The sequence below is a fragment of the Eurosta solidaginis genome, chromosome 3, assembly GCF_040869045.1.
Source record: "Eurosta solidaginis isolate ZX-2024a chromosome 3, ASM4086904v1, whole genome shotgun sequence".
In the NCBI taxonomy this organism is placed as follows: domain Eukaryota; kingdom Metazoa; phylum Arthropoda; class Insecta; order Diptera; family Tephritidae; genus Eurosta; species Eurosta solidaginis.
The window spans coordinates 256749940-256775372 of NC_090321.1; the positions used below are offsets into that span (position 1 = coordinate 256749940).

General features: G+C 36.8%; 2 protein-coding genes across 5 annotated transcripts in view; one reads left to right on the plus strand and one right to left on the minus strand.

The window, feature by feature from the left end:
- Positions 1–24970, plus strand: part of LOC137245421 (dynein light chain Tctex-type protein 2B) — an 83841-nt gene extending 58871 nt beyond the window's left edge. Inside the window, exons 1-3 of one of the 4 annotated variants that reach the window (XM_067776067.1) lie at positions 11281–11364; positions 21048–21377; positions 24680–24970. In XM_067776067.1, coding sequence (XP_067632168.1) covers positions 11348–11364; positions 21048–21377; positions 24680–24845 — 513 coding nt within the window. In that variant the 5' untranslated portion in view covers positions 11281–11347 and the 3' untranslated portion in view covers positions 24846–24970. The other 3 variants (XM_067776065.1, XM_067776066.1, XM_067776068.1) reach the window with 3 other exon arrangements.
- The window catches only part of Tsp42Eq (Tetraspanin 42Eq), a 152580-nt gene that overhangs the window by 33165 nt on the left and 93982 nt on the right, over positions 1–25433 (minus strand). The gene's annotated exons all lie outside the window — the stretch shown is intronic.

Genomic DNA, 25433 nt, shown 5'->3' on the forward strand with positions numbered 1-25433 from the left:
AGGCCTGTGACAGCAAAGGGCAGTGTACAGTTAGTATGCCTATCATGAGCCTTCAGTCTTCGCTCTTTAGAGATAGGAGAAACATTGAAAGAACATTAAAGTTGGATTTGCAAATGATCTTAGAAATTTTCAGCCCTGCGCTTCTGTCCACGCCTTTCCTGCTTGCTGGATCATATGCAGCTCTTGCCTCTTTTTGATTTCTCCCAAGCGGACTCGCAGTGTTGGCTCCTTTGCCAACTCATCAGACTGTTCGTTACCCTCCCCCCCGTTTATGAATGTGATCCAAGTATAGATGCATGGTCTGGCCTGATCGAAGTCTATCCTGTTTGCAGTCCAGGGCACTTCTTGATGGCGTTCTATGTGAGACTATTGCCTTAATGACCGTCTGATTATCAATATATATATATTTGTTGAGGCGCTTGCAGCTTAAGCATGCTTTCTTGGGAAATTCTGCTGGTTTATTCACGGGAAAACTTTCCACCTGAAAGACACTACAGCGATCAAGGGGCCTGTAGAATCTGCGTACTTCTGGATCGGCGCAGTAAATAGCAGACCCGAACTTTTCCGTAAATTTGGCACCATCGGTATACGCCTGTATAGTATGTTCCCCCATTTCCGCATCCTTGCACCAACACTTCGACTATATTGTGGTCCCAGGATCTCTTTCCGAGTCTGTTCGCCCTATATATAGAAGTCAGTAACTAATGATAGAAATTTCTGATTCAGAACTGTAGGTATACATCATCAAATAAGCACTATTCAATTCTCCAGTTGCAAGCATGTAAAAAGGATTGAGGTCGAACTAGTAATGGTTTCGGATGCACTAGAAGGGCACCAGTTCAACAAAAGGCCTTTCTATACATGGTACATATAGCGTAGCGCAGTTGCTACAAGTATCTCTATCAACCGTTTCTCTGAGCATACTTTTAGCACCAATTCGGAGTAAATTCGTATGCTTGTAATGCGAGACTGTCGTTTTGCGTGAATGTCTCTCATTTTGTCATGCAGGACATGTATGGATAGGTCACTGACTTTATGGTTGAGCAGGCCAATATATTTTTAATGCATTGCGTGTGAAAACGAGGTATCACTCGTTTAATGAACAACTTTTGATTAGCCGCCTCGTGATTTTGGCTTTACGAGGCAATGTACGCCAATCAGTTCTGCTTTGCGATAACTGGCACCAAATTGGTGTTAAGTCAAAGAAGTTTTATCATTAAGTTGCCTTCACTGTACGGCGTTGCAATCGCGGGAAGGACCATTGTCTAGCTCTTTTTTCGAATATTGCAAAGGCCAACTCATCGTCCTCTTATCCGAGCTATAAATTTGGACAGGTATGTTAAAAGACTTATAAAGTGCAACTCTGGTGTAACGGTTATAATTACGCTAACGTCTTTAGCTGATTAACTTATGACGTTTCGTAAATTGGAACGCCTAAACGAATAGCCTTTTGATTATATTTAAATTCGTAAACTAAAACTAACTCTTTTTTTGTTTAGCATAACATCAGTTTGCTTGCATTAGTCATAGCGAATATTATTTCTCTTTTTGGTTTCGTTGGACATATTGAGAGTGATAAAGTTGCACATAAAGATGTTGATGATGCTTGGAAAGCATATATGAGTTGTAATAAAGACAAAATGATACAAATTCAAAAAGAGGCAAGACTATTACGAAATAATTATTTTATATAAAACAACTCTTCACATATTAATTTATCATTTTCTTCTCAAATTTACCTGCAATGTTGGGGCAAAAATGGTCCCGAAGATTACCCAAAACAAAATTCCATTATACCAACGAGTTGTTATCAAAAAGGCGAAATTATCGGAAATGAACTATATAAGGTGGGCTGTTATGAAAAGGAAAGGAGCACTACGCTATTTCGCAAGTGTGGATAAAGGGCTTTTCATGGTCATCATTAGTTTTTCAGGTTAGTGTGATTCAATTTTTAGAAAACTTCCAGAGTAAATCCATTTATCTTAATTCGAGAAAATTGTAACGATTGGTTGCGTAGCTTGCGGGGCTGTAGGCACAGTGCATGCGGTTAGAATGTAAGGCGGGAAGGGACGTTTTTTTTGATGCGTAAACCTCTTTGCTCACGGTATGGGGGAAAAAGGATGTAACCGTAAGTATAGTCACTAAGATGTAGCGTTATGTGGAAAGAAAGTACGGGGTAGAGTTGATATGATCCGACAGCAAATCAGTAATGGATATTAAGAACGATAGAAAAGCCAATATAAAGGAGATAACGAATAGAAGTAAATGTAGAGAAGATCAAACAGAAAAAGAGGAGGACGAAAAATAGTAGCTAGTAATAATGTCGATAATGATGTGGATAAAAGCTATCATCCGGTGGCAAAATCATGAGCCAGATAAATAATTTTGCATGTAAATGCAGCAACAACGATTTGAGCCAGATAAATCCAGATAGAAGTCTCGTTCAATTTGTGTGCCAGATAATTTGTTAATTATTTCTTTTTAGGTTGGCAACGCTGCCTTTAATATACCTACTTTTTCAAAAATAGATGTCGCTGCTTAGCCTTTCGCCGTATGATTTAAATGAAAAACAGCGGCGACATCTGCCTATCACATTTCACGTGTGCGAAAATTTCACGACATCTGCTTCTCAAGTCTCTCAATGATCCAGAGCATTCCTAAGAGCTGTAAAACTCACTGAAAGACGGTAAAAAGTAACGATGCTTATGAATATCGCTACGGTTTTCAATTCAACGCACGAAAAGGAAAGGAAAGGAAAGGAAAGGAAAGGAAAGAAAAAGAAAGGAAAGGAGAAGAAAAGAAAGGAGAGGAAAGGAGCGGAAAGATTATATACAAACCCGAAATCAGGGACGGCATGTTATATTTACTATCGAAACTTTAAAGAACTATTAAATATGAGTTATTGGTTTGCTATCGACGATCGGTTATGCATGTTTTATGCATTTCTTATCGAAGAGTTATCGCTTTGCTATCGGTGTGTTATCGACGAGATAAAGAGTTGTGGATTTGATGTCGAGTAGTTATAAATTTGCTGTTGATAGGAAAGGTTATCGATTTTTTATCGACGGGTAAACGGTTTCTTTTAAAATGATAATCGACTAATAATCGACAAAGTATAGAAAATTTAGCCAAAAGATATGGACATTTTTTATAGCGAGTTATCGATTTGTAATAAAAGTTTAATCAATTTTTTATGGGCGCTTTATCAATTTGTTATCGAAAATTTATCTATATTTAACAAAAAGTTGTCGAAAACTTCCGATTTACTGTGGAAAAGTTTCCGTTTATTTATCGAAAGCTAAGGATATATTATTGGAAAGTTATCCATTACACAGGCCGACAAAAATTTAACCAACATTCAGACCCAGAAACTAGACTATATATTCCCGAAGATTTATGATGCGCTGAATCCAAATCTGGCTTCAGAATTTTTCTATAGAGATATCCTGACCTAAAAGTGCTAAAAACACCGTTTTTGCCCATATTTGAGGTTATGTAGCCTTGCAATTGTTTTCTTTCACCAAAATTAAAGGATGGCATCTTTAAACACAAGTCTTCTTCTTTCAAATGGCGTTGAGTTTGCTCAAATATAATTTTTTTCGCTGAGATATCGCATTTTGAAATTTTCATGTTTCTTTAGGAGATACGTGAGGGTTGGTGGATTAGGAGTAAAGTTGGTTAGCCCACCTGTGGTGTGAGATATCTAGATAAATAAGACTTATTTTAAGAAAAATATGCGAGTAAACGCGGTCCCCAGGGTTAAGTGGGTTATCCTGCTTGCGGTATGATAGGGGTGGTTTCTAGGGGCCAGGGCTGTGTGTGACTCGGTACCCGAGGGTGAGATAGTGAGGGGTGTGGTGAGTTAGCACACTTATGGTGTGAGACAAAATTTAAAAAAAATAAGACACAATTCAAGAAAATTAGTAATCGACTATATCATGTCTATGTTATCTCAATCGATTTTCAGGTGTAGGAAAATTTAAAAACATGAAAATTTCAAAATGCGATATCTCAGCGAAAAAAAAAAATGATATTTGAGCAAGCTCAACGCCATTTGAAAGAAGAATACTTTAATTTTGGAAAGAAAACATCTGCAAGGCTACATAACCTCAAACCTCAACTTTTAGGTTAGGATATCTCGAAAACCAGTGCTGATAGGGCAATTTTGAGGCCAGATTTCGATTCATCGCATCAAAATATATAGTCCGGTTTCTGGGTCTGAGATGCTGTCGACCTGTCCTATTTCTATTTGTTACGGATGTGATATCGCAAAGTTGTGGATGTGAATGTTATCGATTTCTATACAGTCTATTATCGGCGGTCTAAAGAACTATTATAGACGACTCATCGGTTTTAAATGAAACAGATACAGATAAAACTTCAGTATAAAATACAAAAACCAAAAAGCAATGACAAGCCAATGATGACAAAGCGGTAACTTGACGGTAATAACTTGCTATCGATTTAAAGCCGATAATGAAACAATAACTTGTCGATATCAGAGCCGGCGGAGCTCTTCTCAAAAATCTCAAAATTATTTGTTTCTGGTAAAGTTACCTCAGTTAACCCCTATTTAACTTTAAGTTATTATTTTCCTATATTTTATACATAGAACTTCACGGGTACATGATACTCAATCATTTTTTTTCCGTTTTTCAGGTCGCCGCAGTTACTTGTGGTATTATTTTGGCAATCAGTTTCAAAGACGGCAGTTGGAGCAGTCTCTAAAGAAGAAAGCATTTTGCAGATGTTTGTTAAATGTTTATTTGATTATGCCAAACCGACATAATTTTTAATTTTGTTTCGAAATATGTCGGTGTAACTATGAAAAGGTCAAGCCAGAAGAGTTTTTTTTTTTAATTTCCTGCTTTTATTTAGAGTTGACATGCGAGAGATGGTTTAGGTCTTGCAAAAAAGCCGACATTTCTAAAATTTGTTCATAACTACCGATTATCGAAGTGAAAATTTATACGAAAACAAGTAAGGAAGGTTAAGTTCGGGTGTAACCGAACATTACATACTCAGTTGAGAGCTATGGTGACAACATAAGGGAAAATAACCATGTAGGAAAATGAACCGAGGAAAACCCTGGAATGTGTTTGTATGACATGTGTATCAAATGAAAGTCATTAAAGAGTATTTTATGAGGGAATGGGCCATAGTTCTATAGGTGGACGCCATTTAGGGATATAGCCATAAAGGTGGATCAGGGGTGACCCTAGAATTTGTTTGTACAATATGGGTATCAAAAGAAAGGTGTTAATGAGTATTTTAAAAGGGAGTAATCCTTAGTTCCATAGGTGGACGCCGTTTCGAGATATCGCCATAAAGGTGGACCAGGGGTGACCCTAGAATTTGTTTGTACAATATGGGTATCAAAAGAAAGGTGTTAATGAGTATTTTAAAAGGGAGTAATCCTTAGTTCCATAGGTGGGCGCCGTTTCGAGATATCGCCACAAAGGTGGACCAGGGGTGACCCTAGAATTTGTCTGTACAATATGGGCATCAAACGAATGGTGTTAATGAGTATTTTAAAAGGGAGTGGGCCTTAGTTCTATAGGTGGACGCCGTTTCGAAATATCGCCATAAAGGTAGACCAGGGGTGACTCTAGAATGTGTTTGTACGATATGGGTATCAAATTAAAGGTATTAATGAGGGTTTTAAAAGGGAGTGGTGGTTGTTGTATAGGTGGCCGCCTTTTCGTGATATCGCCATAAAGGTGGCCAGGGGTGACTCTAGAATGCGTTTGTACGATATGGGTATCAAATGAAAGGTGTTAATGAGTATTTTAAAAGCGAGTAATCCTTAGTTCCATAGGTGGACGCCGTTTCGAGACATCGCCATAAAGGTGGACCAGGGGTGACCCTAGAATTTGTTTGTACAATATGGGCATCAAGCGAAAGTTGTTAATGAGTATTTTAAAAGGGAGTGGGCCTTAGTTCTATAGGTGGACGCCGTTTCGAAATATCGCCACAAAGGTGGACCAGGGGTGACTCTAGAATGTGTTTGTATGATATGGGTATCAAATTAAATGTACTAATTAGGGTTTTAAAAGGGAGTGGTGGTTGTTGTATAGGTGGTCGCATTTTCGAGATATCGCCATAAAGGTGGACCAGGGGTGACTCTAGAATTTGTTTGTACAATATGGATATCAAAAGAAAGGTGTTAATGAGTATTTTAAAAGGGAGTAATCCTTAGTTCCATAGGTGGACGCCGTGTTGAGATATCGCCATAAGGGTGGAGCAGGGGTGACCCTAGAATTCGTTTGTGCAATATGGGTATCAAACGAAAGGTGTTAATGGGTATTTTAAAAGGGAGGGGGCCTTAGTTCTATAGGTGGACGCCTTTTCGAGGTTTCGCAATAAAGGTGGACCAGGGGTGACTCTAGACTTTGTTTGTACGATATGGGTATCAAATGAAAGGAGTTAATGAGTATTTTTAAAAGGGAGTGGGCCTTCGTTCTATAGGTGCTCGCCTTTTCGAGATATCGCCATAAAGGCGGACCAGGCGTGACTTTAGAATATGTTTGTACGATATGGGTAGCAAATGAAAGGTGTTAATGAGTATTTTAAAAGGGCGTGGGGCTTAGTTCTATAGGTGGACGCCTTTTCGAGATATCGCCATAAAGGTGGACCAGGGGTGACCCTAGAATGTGTTTGTACGATATGGGTATCAAATTAAAGGTAATAATGAGATTTTAAAAGGGAGTGGTGGTAGTTGTATATGTGAAGGCGTTTTCCAGATATCGACCAAAATGTGGACCAGGGTGACCCAGAACATCATCTGTTGGATACCGCTAATTTATTTATATATGTAATAACTGTCAAGATTTTAATGGTTTTTTATTTCGCCCTGCAGAACTTTTTCATTTTCTTCTACTTAATATGGTAGGTGTCACAACCATTTTATAAAGTTTTTTCTAAAGTTACATATATTTCGCGTCAATAAACCAATCCAATTACCTCACCATGTTTCATCCCTTTTTTCGTATTTGGTATAGAATTATGGCATTTTTTTAATTTTTCGTAATTTTCGATATCGAAAAAGTGGGCGTGGTCATTGTCGGATTTCGTTCATTTTTCATACCAAGATAAAGTGAGTTCAAGTAAGTACATGAACTAAGTTCATTAAAGATATGTCGATTTTTGCTGAAGTTATCGTGTTAACGGCCATGCGGAAGGACAGACGAACGACTGTGTATAAAAACTGGGCGTGGAATCAACCGATTTCGCCCGTTTTCACAGAAAACAGTTAGCATCATAAAATCTATGCCCCTACCAAATTTCAAAAGGATTGGTTAATGTTTGTTCGACTTGTGGCGTTAAAAGTATCCTAGACAAATTAAATGAAAAAGGGCGGAGCCACGCCCATTTTTAAATTTTCTTTTATTTTTGTATTTTGTTGCACCATATCATTACTGGAGTTGAATGTTGACATAATTTACTTATATACTCTAAAGATATTAAATTTTTTGTTAAAATTTTACTTTCAAAAAATCTTTTTTTAAAAGTGGGCGTGGTTCTTCTCCGATTTTGCTAATTTTTATTAGGCGTATATATAGTAATAGGAGTAACGTCCCTGCTAAATTTCATCATGATATCTTCAACGACTGACAAATTACAGCTTGCAAAATTTTAAATTACCTTCTTTTAAAAGTGGGCGATGCCACGCCCATTAACCAAAATTTTACTAATTTTCTATTCTGCGTCATAAATTCAACTCATTTATCAAGTTTCGTCGCTTTATCTGTATTTGGTAATGAATTATCGCACTTTTTCGGTTTTTCGAAATGTTCGATATCGAAAAAGTGGGCGTGGTTATAGTCCGATATCGTTCATTTTAAATAGCGATCTGAGATGAGTGCACAGGAACCTACATACCAAATTTCATCAAGATACCTCAAAATTTACTGAAGTTATCGTGTTAACGGACGGACGGACGGACGGACATGGCTCAATCAAATTTTTTTTCGATCGTGATTATTTTGATATATGGAAGTCTATATCTATCTCGATTCCTTTATATATGTACAACCAACCGTTATCCAATCAAACTTAATATACTCTGTGAGCTCTGCTCAACTGAGTATAATGAAGGTTATCTCGGATTATGTGAACGAGGTCTTATTAGGCGATACAATTTCTATGACTTATATATGCTATATAACAAAATCTGACACAACACCGACCGATTTATGTCAAATAAAGAGCTGTAAATATAATTTTCTTTTTCGTTTTTGTTTTATTTTTGTTGATCGTTTCCTGCTTTTTGTCACATTTCGATAAGCTTCTAGTAAAAGTTAGGGAAATCATCGAGGTTAGAGTAGAACTTCATGACATTGTACTGAATGAAATACCAGCTAATGGTTTGGCTTGATTTTAAATGTGATTTTTAATGAAATTAGATCTAATTCGGACGGAAGAAGAATGACAGAGTGAACTAAGACTTAGAGGCGCATTTTGGACATTATTTAGAACAAATTATATATTTTGAACTCTTTCTGCTTCACTATATACTATTAACTTAATTGCTGGCAGTACTTGGGGAAAAGACAAAGAAACGCTCATTACCACTTATAAAGCAATTTGCCAGCCGATTGCATGCCACGCGTCCCCTATATGGTCGCCAAGCCAAAAGACTGCCCACTGGAAGAAGCTACAGGCCTGCCAAAATATTGCTCTAAGAACCGCCACGGATTGTCTTCTTATGTCCCCAGAACACCATCTACAAATGAGGCGAGAATACTCCCCATCAGGGAGAGAAATGAGATGCCAACCAAACAGTTCCTGCTAAATACCTAGAAACCTGGGAATCCGAACAGACATCTGATTGATGAGTCAACACCGCCCAGGGTAAGCCCCTGGAGTGATCTCCGTAAGCATTATGAGGAAATACGACACCTGCGAACACAGCCGTATGAAGCCAAAAAACACAAACAGGCCCTCAGTGAACTCCACAAACATGCGTCGGACCTTTATGCCAGGAATTGTCCGGTGAATCTAGTACTCAAAGGACAATATCCAAAACTTGCAGAAGAGATACGCACACTCCCCAGGAAAACACGAGTCACTCTAGCTCAACTTCGATCTGGATACTGTAACAAGTTAAACTCTTACATATCCAGAATCAACCCCGACATACAAAATGTAAGCCCTGTTTGCAACGTGTCCCCACATGACACCAACCATCTCTTCAATTGTAATGTTGAACCAACCCTCTAATACCCCTCTCATTATGGTCCCCCCTGTTGAAACAGCAAGTTTCCTTGAACTCCCGTTAGAGGATATTAATTAAAATTTGTGATCGGTCGCACCTATTGGATGGGGCGAATCACTGCTAAAATAGCAACAACAGTACATTTGGAACCGAAAAACAAATACCAATCCGTACTTTTCACTTGTCTGTTATTTAAATGAAAATATATGTCAAAATATCTGGTACTTCGTGTTTATTTTTTCCGTTACTAATATTTTACTACAATATATAAATCCTTATGTATGTATGTATGGATGTGTGAAAAGGTATTCACATAAGTTTAGGTTCGAATGTTGTGACTTTGTTATATTTGTTTTTGTTTCTAAAATACTGACTGAATAGGAAAAGTACCCGGATGTGAAAAATTATCCAGGCGTTTTTTTACAAACGGCTACTTTTTTAGAACCATGTAGTTTTTTTGGATCCGAATACTTTTCTAGAGCCGGGTATTTGTGTGAATACGGGTACTTTTTCAGAAGCGGGTCCTTTCTCAATCTGGGTACATTTTTGGAGTCGGCTAGTTTTGTAGATCCAGGAACTTTTACCAATAATCAAAAAACTACCCGAATGCGCAAAAGTGCTCGATTCTTAATAAGTAATCGGGTCAAAAAACTATGCGGATTCTTTTTTGACCCAGAAACTTTTTTAGAACCGAGCAGTTTTCCGAATCCGGTTATTTTTTGAGAGCCATATGCTTTGACGGATCCTGCTTCTCTTTAAAATCTTTTTTTTTAATCCAGGCCCTCTTAAGGATCTGAGTCTTTTTTAGAACCGGATAATTTTTGGAGTTCGGCTACTTTTAACATTGAAGTAAATTAGCGACATATCTAAGAATTAAGCACTTTCTTTAAAGCCGGGTATTTTTTCGGAACTTTGTATTGTTTCGGATCTGAGCACTTATTCGGATCCTGGTACTTTTCAAGAAATGGGTGCATTCGGAACCGGGTACTTTTTCAGAACCGAGTAGTTTTTCGAATCCGGACAGTGTTTTGAATCGATTGCTATTGCGGATCTGGTTACTCTTATGTAACAGGATTTGGTACGTTGATAGCTTATTATTTTAGAGAGAGGATTGGATGCTCTTTTTTGTGAAGTGAATCAGAGATCGATAAATTTGAAACAAAATGATGTATGATGCAACCTCACTGAACTTTAGTACGTGAGTAGTTTTTTGACCTATTTAATACTTTTATTTATATTCAAAATAAGATGGGAGGGAAGAGAGAGGAACATGAAAAGGAAGGATAAGATAGCATTACAAATCCCATTACAAAGCCTATTTGATGGATATTTCTGAAAGCATTAAGTTTACAATAATGGATATATTCAGAAAAAGTATACGTTGAAGGCTGCAGTTTTTGACAGGAGGTAAGAATGTGATATCTCTCAAGTCATTTAGTTTGCTAAGAGTGAAAAGACGCCAGTTATAAAGATGTGTCAATGTTAAAAGGGCAGAGAATGTGTATAAGCGGGGGTTGTCCGAGCTACAACTGGTTTAAAATTCTAGTGGCTGACCTGCAGAGCAACAGGGATGTTTACGAGTTGTGTCATAATAACGGCTCGTCAGCGTTAACTGCAGGCAGTGGACACCTATGCCATCAACTAATTAACCAACTAGCTTCGCATTTGGAAGTTCTTGTGTCCTTAAATAAAAGATAATTCTTAAAGCAAATTCGCTGCACCCTGTAAAGCGTAAGTAGGTGTAGAGTTCAACTTTTGGCACCTGCAGAGCCAAAATCAGTTAAAAAACAACCACACAACTACACACACTTGCAAAAAATTGCTTGGGAAAATGTATTAAGGCTTAAAGAATGTAAAAACATTAGAAGCGATGAAAGTAGATAGACTAATGGAAAAAATGGTTGAGTGCCTAAAACACGCTTAACAAAGAATTAGATTTCAATAGAAGGATATGCAGTTACCAGTTTGTTTGTATGAACGTAGATGTGTATATTGATAGCTCAACGAAAAACTAACAATATGGCAAATAAATAGCCAAAATGTGCTTTTAAGACAGCCAAGCAATTCAGTACAATTTATTACAGTGAAATTAGCAAACGTAGGAGGAACGAATAACAAAGATTGGCTGCAATGGATCGAGTAAAGGCGTAAGTAGGGCGGAGTGCAAAAAAAAAAAAAAAAAAAAAAAATAAAAAATTGAAAATAGACGATAAAAAGATTTCGATAAGGAAATCCAACTTGAGATTAAGTGCAGAAAAAAAAAAAAAAATAAAACAGTTATAAATAGTAAGTGAAATGAAATGCAATGAGTGACTGAGTTTAAGAAAAAACAACCGCAAGCTTTGCTATCGCGAGGAAAGAGACATGAAAATTGTTTCTTATGCTATTCCCCACATTTTAGCTAGCATTTTAAAAGAACCAACTTTCGTTTCAAGTTTAAGCGGTTAATGCGTTAAAAAGTTTCATTAACTTCCACTGCTTATTTTGTTAATAATGAGGATTTCACACTAAATAATTACTTTACCATAACAAGACATGCACAGTAAAGTAGTTCGGATGCGCTTAAGTTTCGAAAAGTTCATGTAACACTTTAATTGCAATTTAAAAGTTGCGCTATTATTGAAAATTGGTATGTAAACAACAATACAAATTTGCCTATCTGACGTGCATTGAATTTCATCGTTTTGCTGACACTCATACGCCATGGTGCACAACAAGGCGTTTTGAGCTTTATTTGGATTCAATGCTAATGCATTCAAGATAAATTCATGTATGTATGTGTGATCACACCCTGCAAAAATCGGTGGATCATGTGGTCCACTTGTGTCACACTGGAGTACTCCATGGATTACTCTGATGTAATGCTTAGCTGGACAGTAGCGACAGATTAGATATTTTTTTCCAAAATTTATTCGGAACAAAATTTTTTTCACGGAGTCCCAGAAACCCACTCTTTATATGCAGTATTTGTATAAATATAATGATGGATATTTGATCATTACTTTTCATGATGCAGTTTTTGTATGCATGCTTTAATTGAGTATCAATTTTCAAATATTATTAGCGGTCAACAGTAAGAATGCTCATGCAAATCAGTCCAATGCTCAGAAATATTTGCGCTGTTGATAACATACTGGCACAAACCTTACTTTATTGAATAAAGTTTATTCGGAATCTTCACTCTCACTCTACACATTTTTCACCACTTTCTACTGGCCATTTGTCATCTCTGTAGAAACAGCAGTGCACATATTCAATTTCAGTAGAATCGCGAGAAAGTTAATCGCCAGTGTTCGAACTTCTACCACTAAAGTGGTAGATCTACCACCATTTTTCTTTTAATTGAAGTTCTGCCACTTCTACCACGCAAGCTGGTCTGATAAGGAACACAAAAAACCAATTCCACTATCAGCTGAAAAAGTTTTAAATGATTGTAATGAATATGGGTTTCCATCAATAAATGCTCTTATCAAAATTCTGGCCACGCTTCCAGCTAGCAATGCTTGTGCTGAAAGGAGTTTTTCGACACTTCGCCGGTTGAAAACGTGGTTACGGTTCACAATGTCCGAGAACAGACTCACTGATCTTGCACTTTTAAATACCCATTTCGATATTGAGATTGATATTGACCTTAATATTGAAAGATATGTAAAAAAAGGGAAGCGTAGAATTAAACTTAGTATGTGAATATGAACTATGCAGAAGATAAAAATGATGTTAAAAAATTGGATGTACTATTGTTAATTTGAATAACTAAATGAAACCAAATATGTGTATGAAATTATTAAACAATGCAAAAAAATACTAATAAATTTATCCCTAAAAAATAGAGGTCTGCTATATGTTTCGACTGTTGTTTTTTCTTGCATTTTCACGTATAAAGTATCTTGATGTGAACTTTGTTACTGATAATTACTGACTGAAATCGACCCCCCTCAAAAAGCAGCCTGGATCCGCCACTGGAGCTGAAGTATATGGTCCAGTCCTAGGAAATCGCAATGTTAATTAGACCATATTTATTGTATGAATTGTGGTTAATTTTGGAGCACTCGCTTGGTCCATAGCGAGTACTCCATACATGCATGCATGGAGTACTCGCGATTTTTGCAGGTCAGTTCCACTGTTTTTTCATAAACTATACCACGGTTGCCACACTATGTTTTCATTTGGAACCAAAATTAATCGCAACAAGTAAAGGTGTCTAAGTTCGGGTGTAACCGAACATTATGTACTCAGCGTGAGCTTCAATTGTACATTTCATTTCAGATAAATTACTTTTCTACTAACACGTGGCACCGCCCGTTTAAAAAAAAAAAATGTCTCCCCATCTCCTCTTACAACAAAACTTGATAAGTGAAATATCATTGATTCAAAACTATTTTTTGCTAAGTTATAGCTTATTATTCTAGTCTACGACCTTTTTAAATATCTTTTATATACAAGTGGGCGTGGTCTTTAACCGATCTCGTTAATTTTTTCTAGAAATATTTCCTGTTATAGGGAAATTTCGTGTACTCAATTTTATTACGATCCGTTAAGTTTTCTTTGAGTTGTGGCTCCCGAAACATAGAAAATTTCTTCGTCATAAAAGGGGTGGAGCCACGCCCATTTTTTTAAATTTGGAGTTTTTTCTATTTATTGTTATAAATCTACTTGGGAAATGAAATATCGTTGATATAAAGTTCTTTTTTGCGAAGATGTAGCTTATTTTATTCGTCCACGACCCTTTTAGAAATCTTTTATATAAAAGTGGGCGTGGTCCTTAACCGATTTCGTTAATTTTTCTTCAAAGCATTCCTTATAGTAAAGGCAACCTCTCTGCCGAAGTTTGTTACGATAGGTTTAACGATTTTTATTTGATTAATAATATTTGTAAAATTGATTTTATCACAAGTGGGCGGTGCCACGCCCATTTTAAAAAATCTTTTCAAATTTTTATCACGAGTCTAAATATCAGTCCACACGTCAAATTTCAACATTCTAGGTGTATTATTTACTAAATAATCAAGTTTTTTCTGTTTTCCAAAATATTATATATATAAAAAGTGGGCGTTGTTATCATCCGATTTCGCTCATTTTCAATACCAATCTATTCTGGGTCCAGATAAGCTCGTGTACCAAATTTGGTGAAGATAACTCAATATTTACTCAAGTTATCGTGTTAAGGGGCAGACGGACCGACGGACGGACGGACGGACGGACATGGCTCAATCAAATTTTTTTTCGATACTGATGATTTTGATATATGGAAGTCTATATCTATCTCGATTCTTTTATACCAGTACAACCAACCGTTATCCAATCAAATACTCTGTTTGCAAAGCACGCTGAGTATAAAAAGGACCCAATCTCAAAGAAATGGACCAACATTTTTGTAATTTTAATTGGCTTACAAACAACTCGGCAATTCACGAATGTATCGAAATCGTTGGAAAATCCTTAATTCCAGGTTGTGGTGAAGTACAAGGTCACACACACACCTTCATTTTAATAAAAAGCATTATATAAATAATTGTTTCAAAGAAAACCATTAGAGGAAAACCCAGCTAAACTAGTTCTGTTTTATGTACATAAGAATCTTATTTTTAAACTAAATTTCTCCAGAGCTCGGTTGTATCAATTTTATTATAAAATCAGTCTAAAAGTTAAAAAAAATTCTTTCCAATAGCGCGCTTCAATTTTTCCATCTATGGCCTAGATTCAGTAAGTGCGCATTTTGAAATGTACACTTTTTTCCATATAATTGTATTATACTCACAAACTAACATTTATTTAATCAAGCCAACGTCCTTAGAATGACCATTGCAAAGTTTTAAAAGTTCCAACTATGTAGTAATGGTCAAAATTCCATTTGACTAGATACGAGAAATTAAAGTTTCTGGGGTCTGTTCTCCAATGGGAATAGTTTGCCACAAAGCGTTTGTATCAGATCTACGTTGAGCATTTGTAAAGTTAACGATTTCAAAAAATATTTCTGCCTTACTTCCAATAAAAATATTTCTTTGGTTAAGATACTTAGTATTCTAACACTAGTAGTAGTACTAGTAAAATCAACAAATCGGTTCTGTTGTTCTTGACTTGACGGAGATTCGGTGAAATTGATCGAATTATGGTTAATTCGGCAGAGTTCTTTGTCAAGCGAACAAATTAGTTTAGTTATTTCAACAAAAGAGAAATTATGGCTCTTAAGTTAACAAAATTCTGTAAAATTGACAGATTTCTAATAAGTCTAACTGCAAATGCAATATTGCGCCCTCTTGTTGCAAAAGTTTTGTTTGAATTAACAGGATTATTCCAAAGTTAGTAACATTTTGTTCAAGTTTTTACAAATTTTCACTCACGCGAACGAATCTAATAAGATAAAAAAAATATCCTTTTTTAATGTTGATGTTTCCGACAGCATAAAATTCTGAGTTGTTTTGGGATCGTTTCAAAATAAAGTGTTACGAGAATTAAGCTTGCCGAATTACATGTAAAGTTACTCCAGTGGTGAATTACCTTCCTGCGATTTAATTCTTTACTTTTCTATAACTTACAAGTTCTCTATTTAAAATGTTATGACAAACTTATACTACAAGTTTTGTTCGAAACAATCCAGTGTGGCAACTACATGCGATAGAAAAAATTGAGAATGAGCTGAGCTGCAACTGAAAGAATTGAGAATCAGTTTTGTGACTACTATTTTCATTTCTATTCGCAAAGCGAATTTCAAAACTATAAATTAAATAAATTATAAAATATAAAATTTGGTGAAAGTGCGTTTAATAAAACAAAATAATAAAGCGTATAATGTTTAATGTGTGCCAGCATATTTGATGTGCGGCCAACTGAAGTTCGGTTAGTAAGTGCGTACATATGTATGTATGTATATGTAGCAAGCCTGCGTATTTATGTATTCACATATTTATGTATGTATGTATATGACAACATAGGTACTTTCGTATAAAGCTGTCGCAACAACTTTTTTTTTGTTCATTTGACACTAAAACGGTCAATTACGAATCAACGATTTGCGCGCAGTTGATTCAACATCTTGTTGCGATGGATAAAAATTGACAGAAATTTTTTTTGAATTGATCCGTATTTCGGTTGATTTTACCAGTCTTTTTCTTTCAGTGAAATTATGTACACTGCCGCTTTTTAAATTTCCAATATTTTTATATAATCATTGTACCTTAAATTACTCAAAAGGTGCTTCATATTGATGAAATATTATCAGCAGACTAACTTTTTCTGATTGAACTCTTTAGCACAGGCCGGAAATATAAAGAAAATTTTAATTCTGTAACTGATTTTGAATTTGACAGTTGTATACCAGAAATGCCATTAACTTCCAGACACAAAAAATAGAAAATATAGCCGCATCGAAGTGTGAAGAATACTCTCCACAATAGCCTTGGAACTCCTAAAACTCGTCAATTTGTTTTCTGCTGTGTGAGAAAAATTTAAAAATCGATACCCCAAATGAAAAGAAACACTATCAAAAATCTTAAATAGGATTTCTTTGTAAAAAATTCTTAGGAGTCATTTTGTTTGGCCTATCGATATGCTTGCACGCATAACTTGAACATAAAACAGTGGTAAGTGCGCTTAATATAAAATAAAATAATAAAAAAAAAATTTTTAATTAAACGGTTTTATTGAAAACAATACTTACATGAAATAATAATAATACGAAAAGCTAGAAAATAATTAGGTAGGTCCTAGGTACTAGTCATCACACTCCTTATCAATCTAGGGCGTTGATCAGACAATTAAATAAAAGCGTTGGGCGCGTGAAATTTCTAAAAATGTGAGGCGTAGCATAACCTGATTAAGGTTCAGTTGGTCTTATATATGACTATCAATATAAATATGACGCGTCTAACGCTTTTATTTAATTGTCTGATCAACGCCCTAGATTGATAAGGAGTGTGATGACTAGTACCTAGGAACTACCTAATTATTTTCTAGCTTTTCGTATTATTATTATTTCATGTAAGTATTGTTTTCAATAAAACCGTTTAACTTAAAACTTTTTTTTTAATTATTTTATTTTCAAGTTTTTAGTCTTTATTTAATTGCCTTTTATTTCTCATTATATTTAATTTATTTAGTGACTCATTATTACAAGGACTCTTTCCTGACAATTTGTTACAACCTAAGTCCTCAATACATAATCCTTCCAAAGACTTTACTCGACTCTGCGCCACGTATGCTTGTCCCTCCTCCAACTCCAAAATATTTTGATGTCACTTCTACTGGACTGTATGCAATATTTGTTCCAAATATGAGCCAAATCGGACATCATAGGTCGCTTTCTATTCATGTATGTATTATGTGTTCCAAATATGAACCAAATCAAATCGGACCACAAATACGATTTTTGTGAATATCTCGATCCTTGCGCCACCTAACGGCGATTTCTTTTCACAGGTCGATTTCTATTCTTGCATGTATTATGTGTTCCAAATATGAGCAAAATCAGACCACAAATGCGAATTTTGCGAATATCTCGATCTATGCGCCACCTAGCGGCGATTTTTTTGATAGGTCGCTTTCTATTCTTGTATGTATTATGTGTTCCAAGCATGAGCCAAGTCGGACCACAAATACGATTTTTGTGAATATCTAGATCCTTGCGCCACCTAGCGGTGATTTTTTTCATAAGTCGTTTTTTATTCTTGCATGTATTATGTGTTCCAAATATGAGCCAAATCGGACCACAAATGCGAATTTTGCGAATATCTCCATCCATGCGCCACCTAGCGGCGATTTTTTTTCACAGGTCGATTTCTATTCTTGCATGTATTATGTGTTCCGAATATGAGCCAAATCGGACCACAAATGCGAATTTTGCGAATATCTCGATCCATGAGCCACCTAGCGGCGATTGTTTTCACAGGTCGATTTCCATTCTTGCATGTATTATGTATTCCAAATATGAGCCAAATCGAACCACAAATGCGAATTTTGCGAATATCTCCATCCATGCGCCACCTAGCGGCGATTTTTTTCTTATTATTGCATTGTCATCGGGTTCTGAACTATATTCCAAGTTTCAAGCTTGTAGCTTATCGGGAAGTTACTTAAATTTCAATTACAAGATTCTTGCACAACGGCCGTGCATGCGGCCGTGCAGCCTGTCAACTCAAGTTAAATAAAACCGTTTAAAAAAACTTAGTCTCATGCTTTGATTTAGCTTTCAATGCAAGATTGTCTTCATCAGTGGACAACTAAGTAAAATTTCTTTGAGATGCACGTCCATTTGCAACAACTTTTTTAAGCTCAAACAGTGACAAAAAGCTATCACGAAAAGTTTTTGATAACCGATCGAAATATCTAGCCACCAAAATAAGATTTTCTGATTGCCCACTTGCTTCATCAACAATTAACGAAATTTGGTTTGCTTCAAGGTCCAACAGTTTTCTAAACTACTTGTTAGGTGAAGTGCCATTGTTCTCCTACATTTTAATGACAGCAATTTTTTTGTAAGAAATCCATTGAGGTAAATTGTAAATTAGCTAAGTGTTAATGAAGGTGGGAAATTTTGTGGGCGGTGTTGCACATTTTTCCCTCAGTGAAAACAAACAATCTTGATTACAGCCTAAAAAGGACCAAAATTGAAAAAAAAGGGACCAGCGGACTAAATGGGATTGGAAAGGACCATTATTGATCCAAATGGACCAAAGTGGTAACCGTGATAGTAACAGTAATTCCAAGCAATGATATTCGGATCAAAGCTCACTGATTTCGCTCAATGTAGCTCTATGTTCAGAAAAACTCGTGAAGAAAGCAACTTGAAATTTTGACCAAGCTTTTTCTTGGTGAGCAGTGGCGTTATAAATGAATTAAGTATATAGATAAGTCAGCATAAACAGCTATTAAGTTAGAGTAAACGTTCGCCACACGCATGATGGCGCAATATCACAAACCCAAAACTTTAAATAGTTGCTAAATAACATACATACACATACAATCGATAATGCAATCAGTATTACATATGGGACATTCCATGCCAACTCCTGCCGATGGATTTGGCATCACAAATATTATTGAAATTTTGTCCGTAAAAATTGTTATTAGTATATAAATTCGGGGGTATAAGTGTGTGTTCTCTGAGTGCGTTATATTTGGTCTACAGAAGATGAAATTAATTGTATGCTTTCTACGTTTTCTAGATTGAAAGCAATGGCTTAGTTAAGATGTAGCTTGATCGTTTGTACTCGGTTGATTATACCGGTTACTCTAAACTTGACCCAACTACCAATAGTCCTCTCTCCTTTTGGGTCTTAAACTAGTTTGTCACTGGTGTGAGGGTTCCACAGTGTCCTACTACATGGCTAAGGCGCTTGCACCAGTTCGGTGTGCTGCATTTCAAAGTATTCCCCGCACTAGGCCGCTTTGCGAAGTGGCGGTGGTCTAAACTCTGGTTTATTCAGAGATACCTAAGGGAGAAAACGCTATGACTCCGTGTGTCCCTAGCGAATAAACGGAGCGAATCAACTTTACCACTCTAAGGTTCATCGGGATGGTGTAACGTAGTTCAGATGATAAGGCGCAGCAATATTAAAACTTTAAAATATTTACAAGAAGTTTTTCCAAACTTCTAAAGGCATGTCATGAATATCATGTGCGCTAAAGTTAAAGGACTATCCGAACTTACTGCAGCAGTGGAACCTGAATATACCGACACTAGAATGGAAGGTACTTCCATTAGGTCAGCACTACATCCAGCAAATAAACAAGAAAGCGCCAATTGGTTACACCAAGGGAGTTTAAATCGTTTTCCACCTGGTCCTTCCAGCGGAGTTGGTGCCGCCCTCTACCACTGCTTCCCTAGGCGGGTTCCGATAGAAACACTTTCTTGGCCGGAGCGTCATCTTTCATTCGCATAACATGGCCTAGCCAGCGCAGCCGCTGCGTTTTAATTCGCTGGACTATGTCGATGTCTGCGTAGAGCTCATGTTGATGTCTGCGGCAGTGAATTTTCATTGTAAATAGTTTAAAATTATCTTAAGCGAAGCCTTGCGCCACCTTGCTATCAATATTTTTATACTGCATGCATATTTAGTAAACATATGCCAACACCATTAGAGTGAAGGTCGCACTTAAACACCACTACTGTCATACACTTTACCATATTGCTCTGTTATGCCTTACCACCCAATAAAAGTTTACAGTTTGCAGTTGATCGCTCATTGATTTCGCAGCATGGTGCTGGTGAGTGGGTGGGTGCAATCGCAAAGGTTCTGGTAAAACTGGTGATTTATTACTTGCAACACGCTAATAGTTCAATTGAAATCAAACCTCAAATGTCACAATATTTTTGAAATAATCGCAACTTCTACATATGCAATACATGGGGGAAGTTTGGACTGGCAAAGAATGTTTGGCATTGAAAGCTTTCCTAACGGTATATGATAGCGTGGATGTGTGTATTTGTGAAAATAAAACTGTTGTTGTTGTAAACGTAAAAACGTATTCGTACATCATAGCGTTAAACAAATCAGTCAATTGGCGGTGAGTATTTGGCGCGTGCTGTGGGTTTGTCGCTTTCTGGTGTCAATTCAGTGATACAGTTGTATGCGAGTTGCATTTTCGATAAAGTGGCAAGTTCCGGCGAGATGAAAAATATATTTGTTTAATAACTTTATTTGAAAGTTAAGTAAAACCACCACGGAATAATAAAGAAATTTATCGACTATCGAAAATGGCCACATGGACTGGCGTGCGTACGCGGTAATATTTGAATTCATTAATTTGTTTCGGAAAATAAGATTCTTTAAACATGCCTTTATTAAAAAAAAAACATTCTATAACCTTTCCTTCATCTATTTACTCTAAACAGTATCACAGCCTCTGTGCGCACCACAAATCGCATGAATGCACTGCTTATGGAATCGATGTTGGGTAAGAAGCGCGCTTTACAAAAATTGAACTCAAGTGGTGGTGAGGATGAAGTTGCCGAAAATGCAGTAGAAAACCCAGAACGTGATTGGGAATTTTTTCGTAATAATTTTAGTATGGAAGCTGTTTATAAGTTGATTGCGAAAGCGATTGAAGAACGTTTGACATGGGATCGTTTTGGACGTTCGTACGATTCGTGGCGTTCACTACAAATGGCTGCAACTTTGGCTGCAGATATAAGAGATCGTGTTAAGCGATTACAGCATAAGAGGTAAGATTATGTGTATATTGAGGTAGTTCAGAAATCTATAGGGAGCTTAGGTTATTGAAACCTAATTTGACTGCCCAGCTCGGCCCCAACGGGTTAGGGGGCTTAGAATATACCAGCGGCAGGTATGCTTGTCATAAGAGGCGACTGAAATACCAAATTTATTCAAGGGGTTGTGTAGCAAAAGCCTTTCAAGGTGTTGCCAACGCCAAATATAGCTTCTCCAACCCAATTCTCAACCTCACCTACCCGTGGCGAATCTGTAACTTTAACAGCCAGGTATGGTCCAAGCTCCTCATGGATCTAGGGGGTGGGAGGATGTTATGGCCTTGAAGGTTTCATGTGGTCATACTAAATCGTTCCCGAGATGGTTGGGCTGGCGCCTTAATGGTGCTTGTTAACGGAACGTAACGGATCTGCATCCGGCAAATGACCGTCAACATCGTTGACACTTCCCAAGGTCTTGAGTTGAAAATTTTACTTGCCGTTCTGCAAGTGGGCTTCATTTGGCTTGTTTAAAATAAAAATCAAAGCCAAAAAAGAAATATATTCAGAAGTTTTGTTTGAAACTAGTAGGCATCCCTGCAGGCCAGCAGAAAAAGTAATGGATACGTGGGTTCATATTGTCTTGCGAATTGCAGCTGAGATAATATTGTAACGAATTTAGGGGAAATTCCACTTATTTGAAACCTTCTGCTGACGTTCGAATCGCTAAACTGTTGAATAAATCACTGCAATATTCTGTATTGCAAAATGGTCTTTATTTAGTTTACTTTGGGAGTAGTACTTCACAATTAAACGTCACAACCAATAGCGCGTTTAAATCAAAACTGATTAGTTATTATTCAGTTGCGCTGCTTTTATACTCTCTGTTGCCTCGTCTGCACATTTCTCCAAAGGTCTAGACGTTTCACCTTCTGGTTTGTTATGAGCTATATACGTGTATATTTGTAGTTTATAGCCATATGCGTGTGTATGTGTGAGTAACTACTTCGGCTGATGACTACATGTGTGTGTGTGAGATATCACTTCGTCGCCTTATTCATAATTGTTGCTAGCTGTAACGTGGACATGTATATAAGAGTGGATGCTTCATGTTTTTGTTGTTCCGTGATTATGATTATTTACTAACAGCCTAGTGATGTCAACATTCGCCACAATATCTATATAACAATAAAAATTGCTGCGATTGAATACACAGTCACAGAAAAAGCTGTAACCTAAACTTCGCAGCACCCCACCAAATTTTGGTTCCTGGTAACAAAGAACTTGTTATATTTTTCGAGTTTTGCAACCTTTTAGTATGTGGTCAGCAGTTTCTTCCGTCAAAGAATCGACTGAGGCTTCTTGATTTCATGTCCAGTCCATGCGTGCTGATCTTCAGAGTCTGTAGTGCTCTGCTGTTAAAATTCTTGTTCCCCTAATAGGGCACCCATATGCATCTTTCCAATCTTAGTTTCCATGAGCTTATCTGATGAGAAGTCACATGGACATTTTACCGCGTGCCCTCTTACTACGTAGATGCTCTGTCGGTAGGCAATGATCTGAAAACCCTGCGTTGTTTACGGTTCAATCCTTCAGATATGTCCATGGGAAATGCTGGAAAAAGTCGTTGGATGTAACAGCTTGTCATCTGATATAGAAGTATTGTTATCGTGGACATAATTTTGTTTCTTATATAAATAGTACGCTACATTGGTGTATTTGCGGATACCGCAGAGTATATCCTCATAGTTTGTGATGTTATGTTCGTATTCTGCCGAAATCGATTTGTTTGTTGTTGGTAGTAAAAGTGATATTATTGTGGGCCCAATGAGAGACTATTACTATTATTAGGCCTGGAAGCACTGCGACTTTTGTGCAGATCTATTGTGCATGACCTTTCAGCCTAATTGTAATTTTGTACGTAAAGGCTATTAATGTATCTAAGTACCTCTTCTGGCTTTTTACTCTACATTACAGACGGATTAAAAGTCACACCACCTAGATGGGAGAGTCTCTGCCTTGTCAGACCGACACATTCGCAGAGAATGTGAACCGGCGTTTCATCCTCTAGCTCACAGAAACGACAAATTTCAGTATGGATAGATTTAACTTACACAGGTATACACAGTTTGGCCTGTCTTTGCCGTGGACAGTCAATCCAGTGATGTCTGAATTGTTTTGTTTCCCATTTACTTATGGTTTCCCTGGTGTGATTTTGTGAGTCCACAAAAGGGCTCTGGACCAAATAATGTTTGTATATCACCCTGCTTTGCTAGGTAATCTACATGTTCATTACCTTCACGGAACCCATCCTAACAAAACCTTGTTTTTGGCTCCCAGGTCATTAGGGATTTTAATGCAGTAATCTACTAGCTTAGATGTAACTGTGTAGGATTGCAAGGCACTCAGGACCGCCTGGCTGTCCGACATAATGTAGATGCTCTTCGAGGATGAGCCTCTCCTCAGACATTCTCTACCGCAGACTTCTATTGTATGGATTTCTGCCTGAAATATGTTGGGTTAGCATCCCATTGGTATCGATTTCTTGAAGTTCGGCCCATTGATGCCAGCTCCCGTTCTTCTGTAATCGAATTTCAATCCATCCGTGAATCAGACCTCTGAGTCAGGGTCATTATAAGGATTCCCTGTTTCCCAGTGGGACATTACGTCCCGCAGTTGTAATGTGGAATTTCCTATGAATTTGAGCGACTAACGTATCAGCGAAGGTGTAACTGTTAAGAATAGGAGCCACAATTACAGATAAGCCTGCTAGCCCATTGTCACATTTGTGACAGTGCCAATATTCTTGGGCGTAAGGAAAAGCTTGATCAATTCTACACGTTGCCGAATATACATCGAATCTCAGCATAGCCAGAACGGCTAATAAAAGCTTTCACGGTTATTTTTCACTGAAAAAAAAACTTAACACTTTAGTGCCCATCTCGTGTTTTACGATTCGTGATCGAAGACCATTTTTTAACACACCATCTGAAAAATGATATATTTGAACTACTAAAAATGCTTCCTCAAAAGATTCATTTTTGGTTTTTTATTTAGTTTGCAAAAAGGTTGATAGTTTTAAATTAATCATTGTATGAAAAAGGTTTTCGATCTGTGTTGGTGTTATATGATACCGGCCCGGCTTCGAACAGCTTATTTTATTTAAACTCCTTTAAAAATGTCACACGCCTTCAAAATCATTACTTTACATAACCCACTATCTTAACCAAATATTCCTATTCCTCCCTCTATTTTAAAGTACCGAGTAAAATATTTGTTTTCTATAATACACAATTTATTTTCCATTATTTTGCTCATAGGCATCGCATTGTGTGTTTCCTATCCATAATAGAAAGAAACAATCAAGGCCTCAGCTTCCGGATGCGGCATTTGATGGATGAAAAAATGGACAATTTTACGAATTTGGTATACGAACGACCATCTTATTATATGGTGGTAACTCTATTTTTGGTATATAAAGAATAAACGAGCTTCCAAAGCTAACGAGTGCTGAGCTTTTACTGAACGATATGTAGGTGGATGTTAAAAGCTTGCCGACTTTGACGACAGGACATTCACGTGTGCTTTTATTGCTGAGTTTATTGTAGAATGTTTTCGGACATAGTTCACAACCGTTGTATTTATGTAAATTTGAATATAAATAGCTTAGTACAAAAATTTACGTAGACCCAGCAGTTAATGATTAGGGACATATCACAAAACGTTTCACGAAAACGAGGTAATTTTATTTAGAAATTTATTTAAACTCAAAAATGTATTAAGTGTAAGCTTAATGTTTGGAATTGGTTTACTCTATGTGATTGGTGTAAAGGAAACGAAAGGCAGAGAAAAAGGAAAAAACGGGCAGTTGAAAGGGGAGATGAGAATCCTAAATCGAAATCGAAACCGGGCGGCGTGTTACCGATTTTTTATCCAGATGTTAACGGTTTGTTATTGATAATAACCGATACCAAAGAGTTATACCATTGTTATCGATGGATGTCATACATTTCCTTTCTTATCGTTTTATTAAGGCAAACTAATGTTATCAATGAGTTTTTCGATTTGTTATTG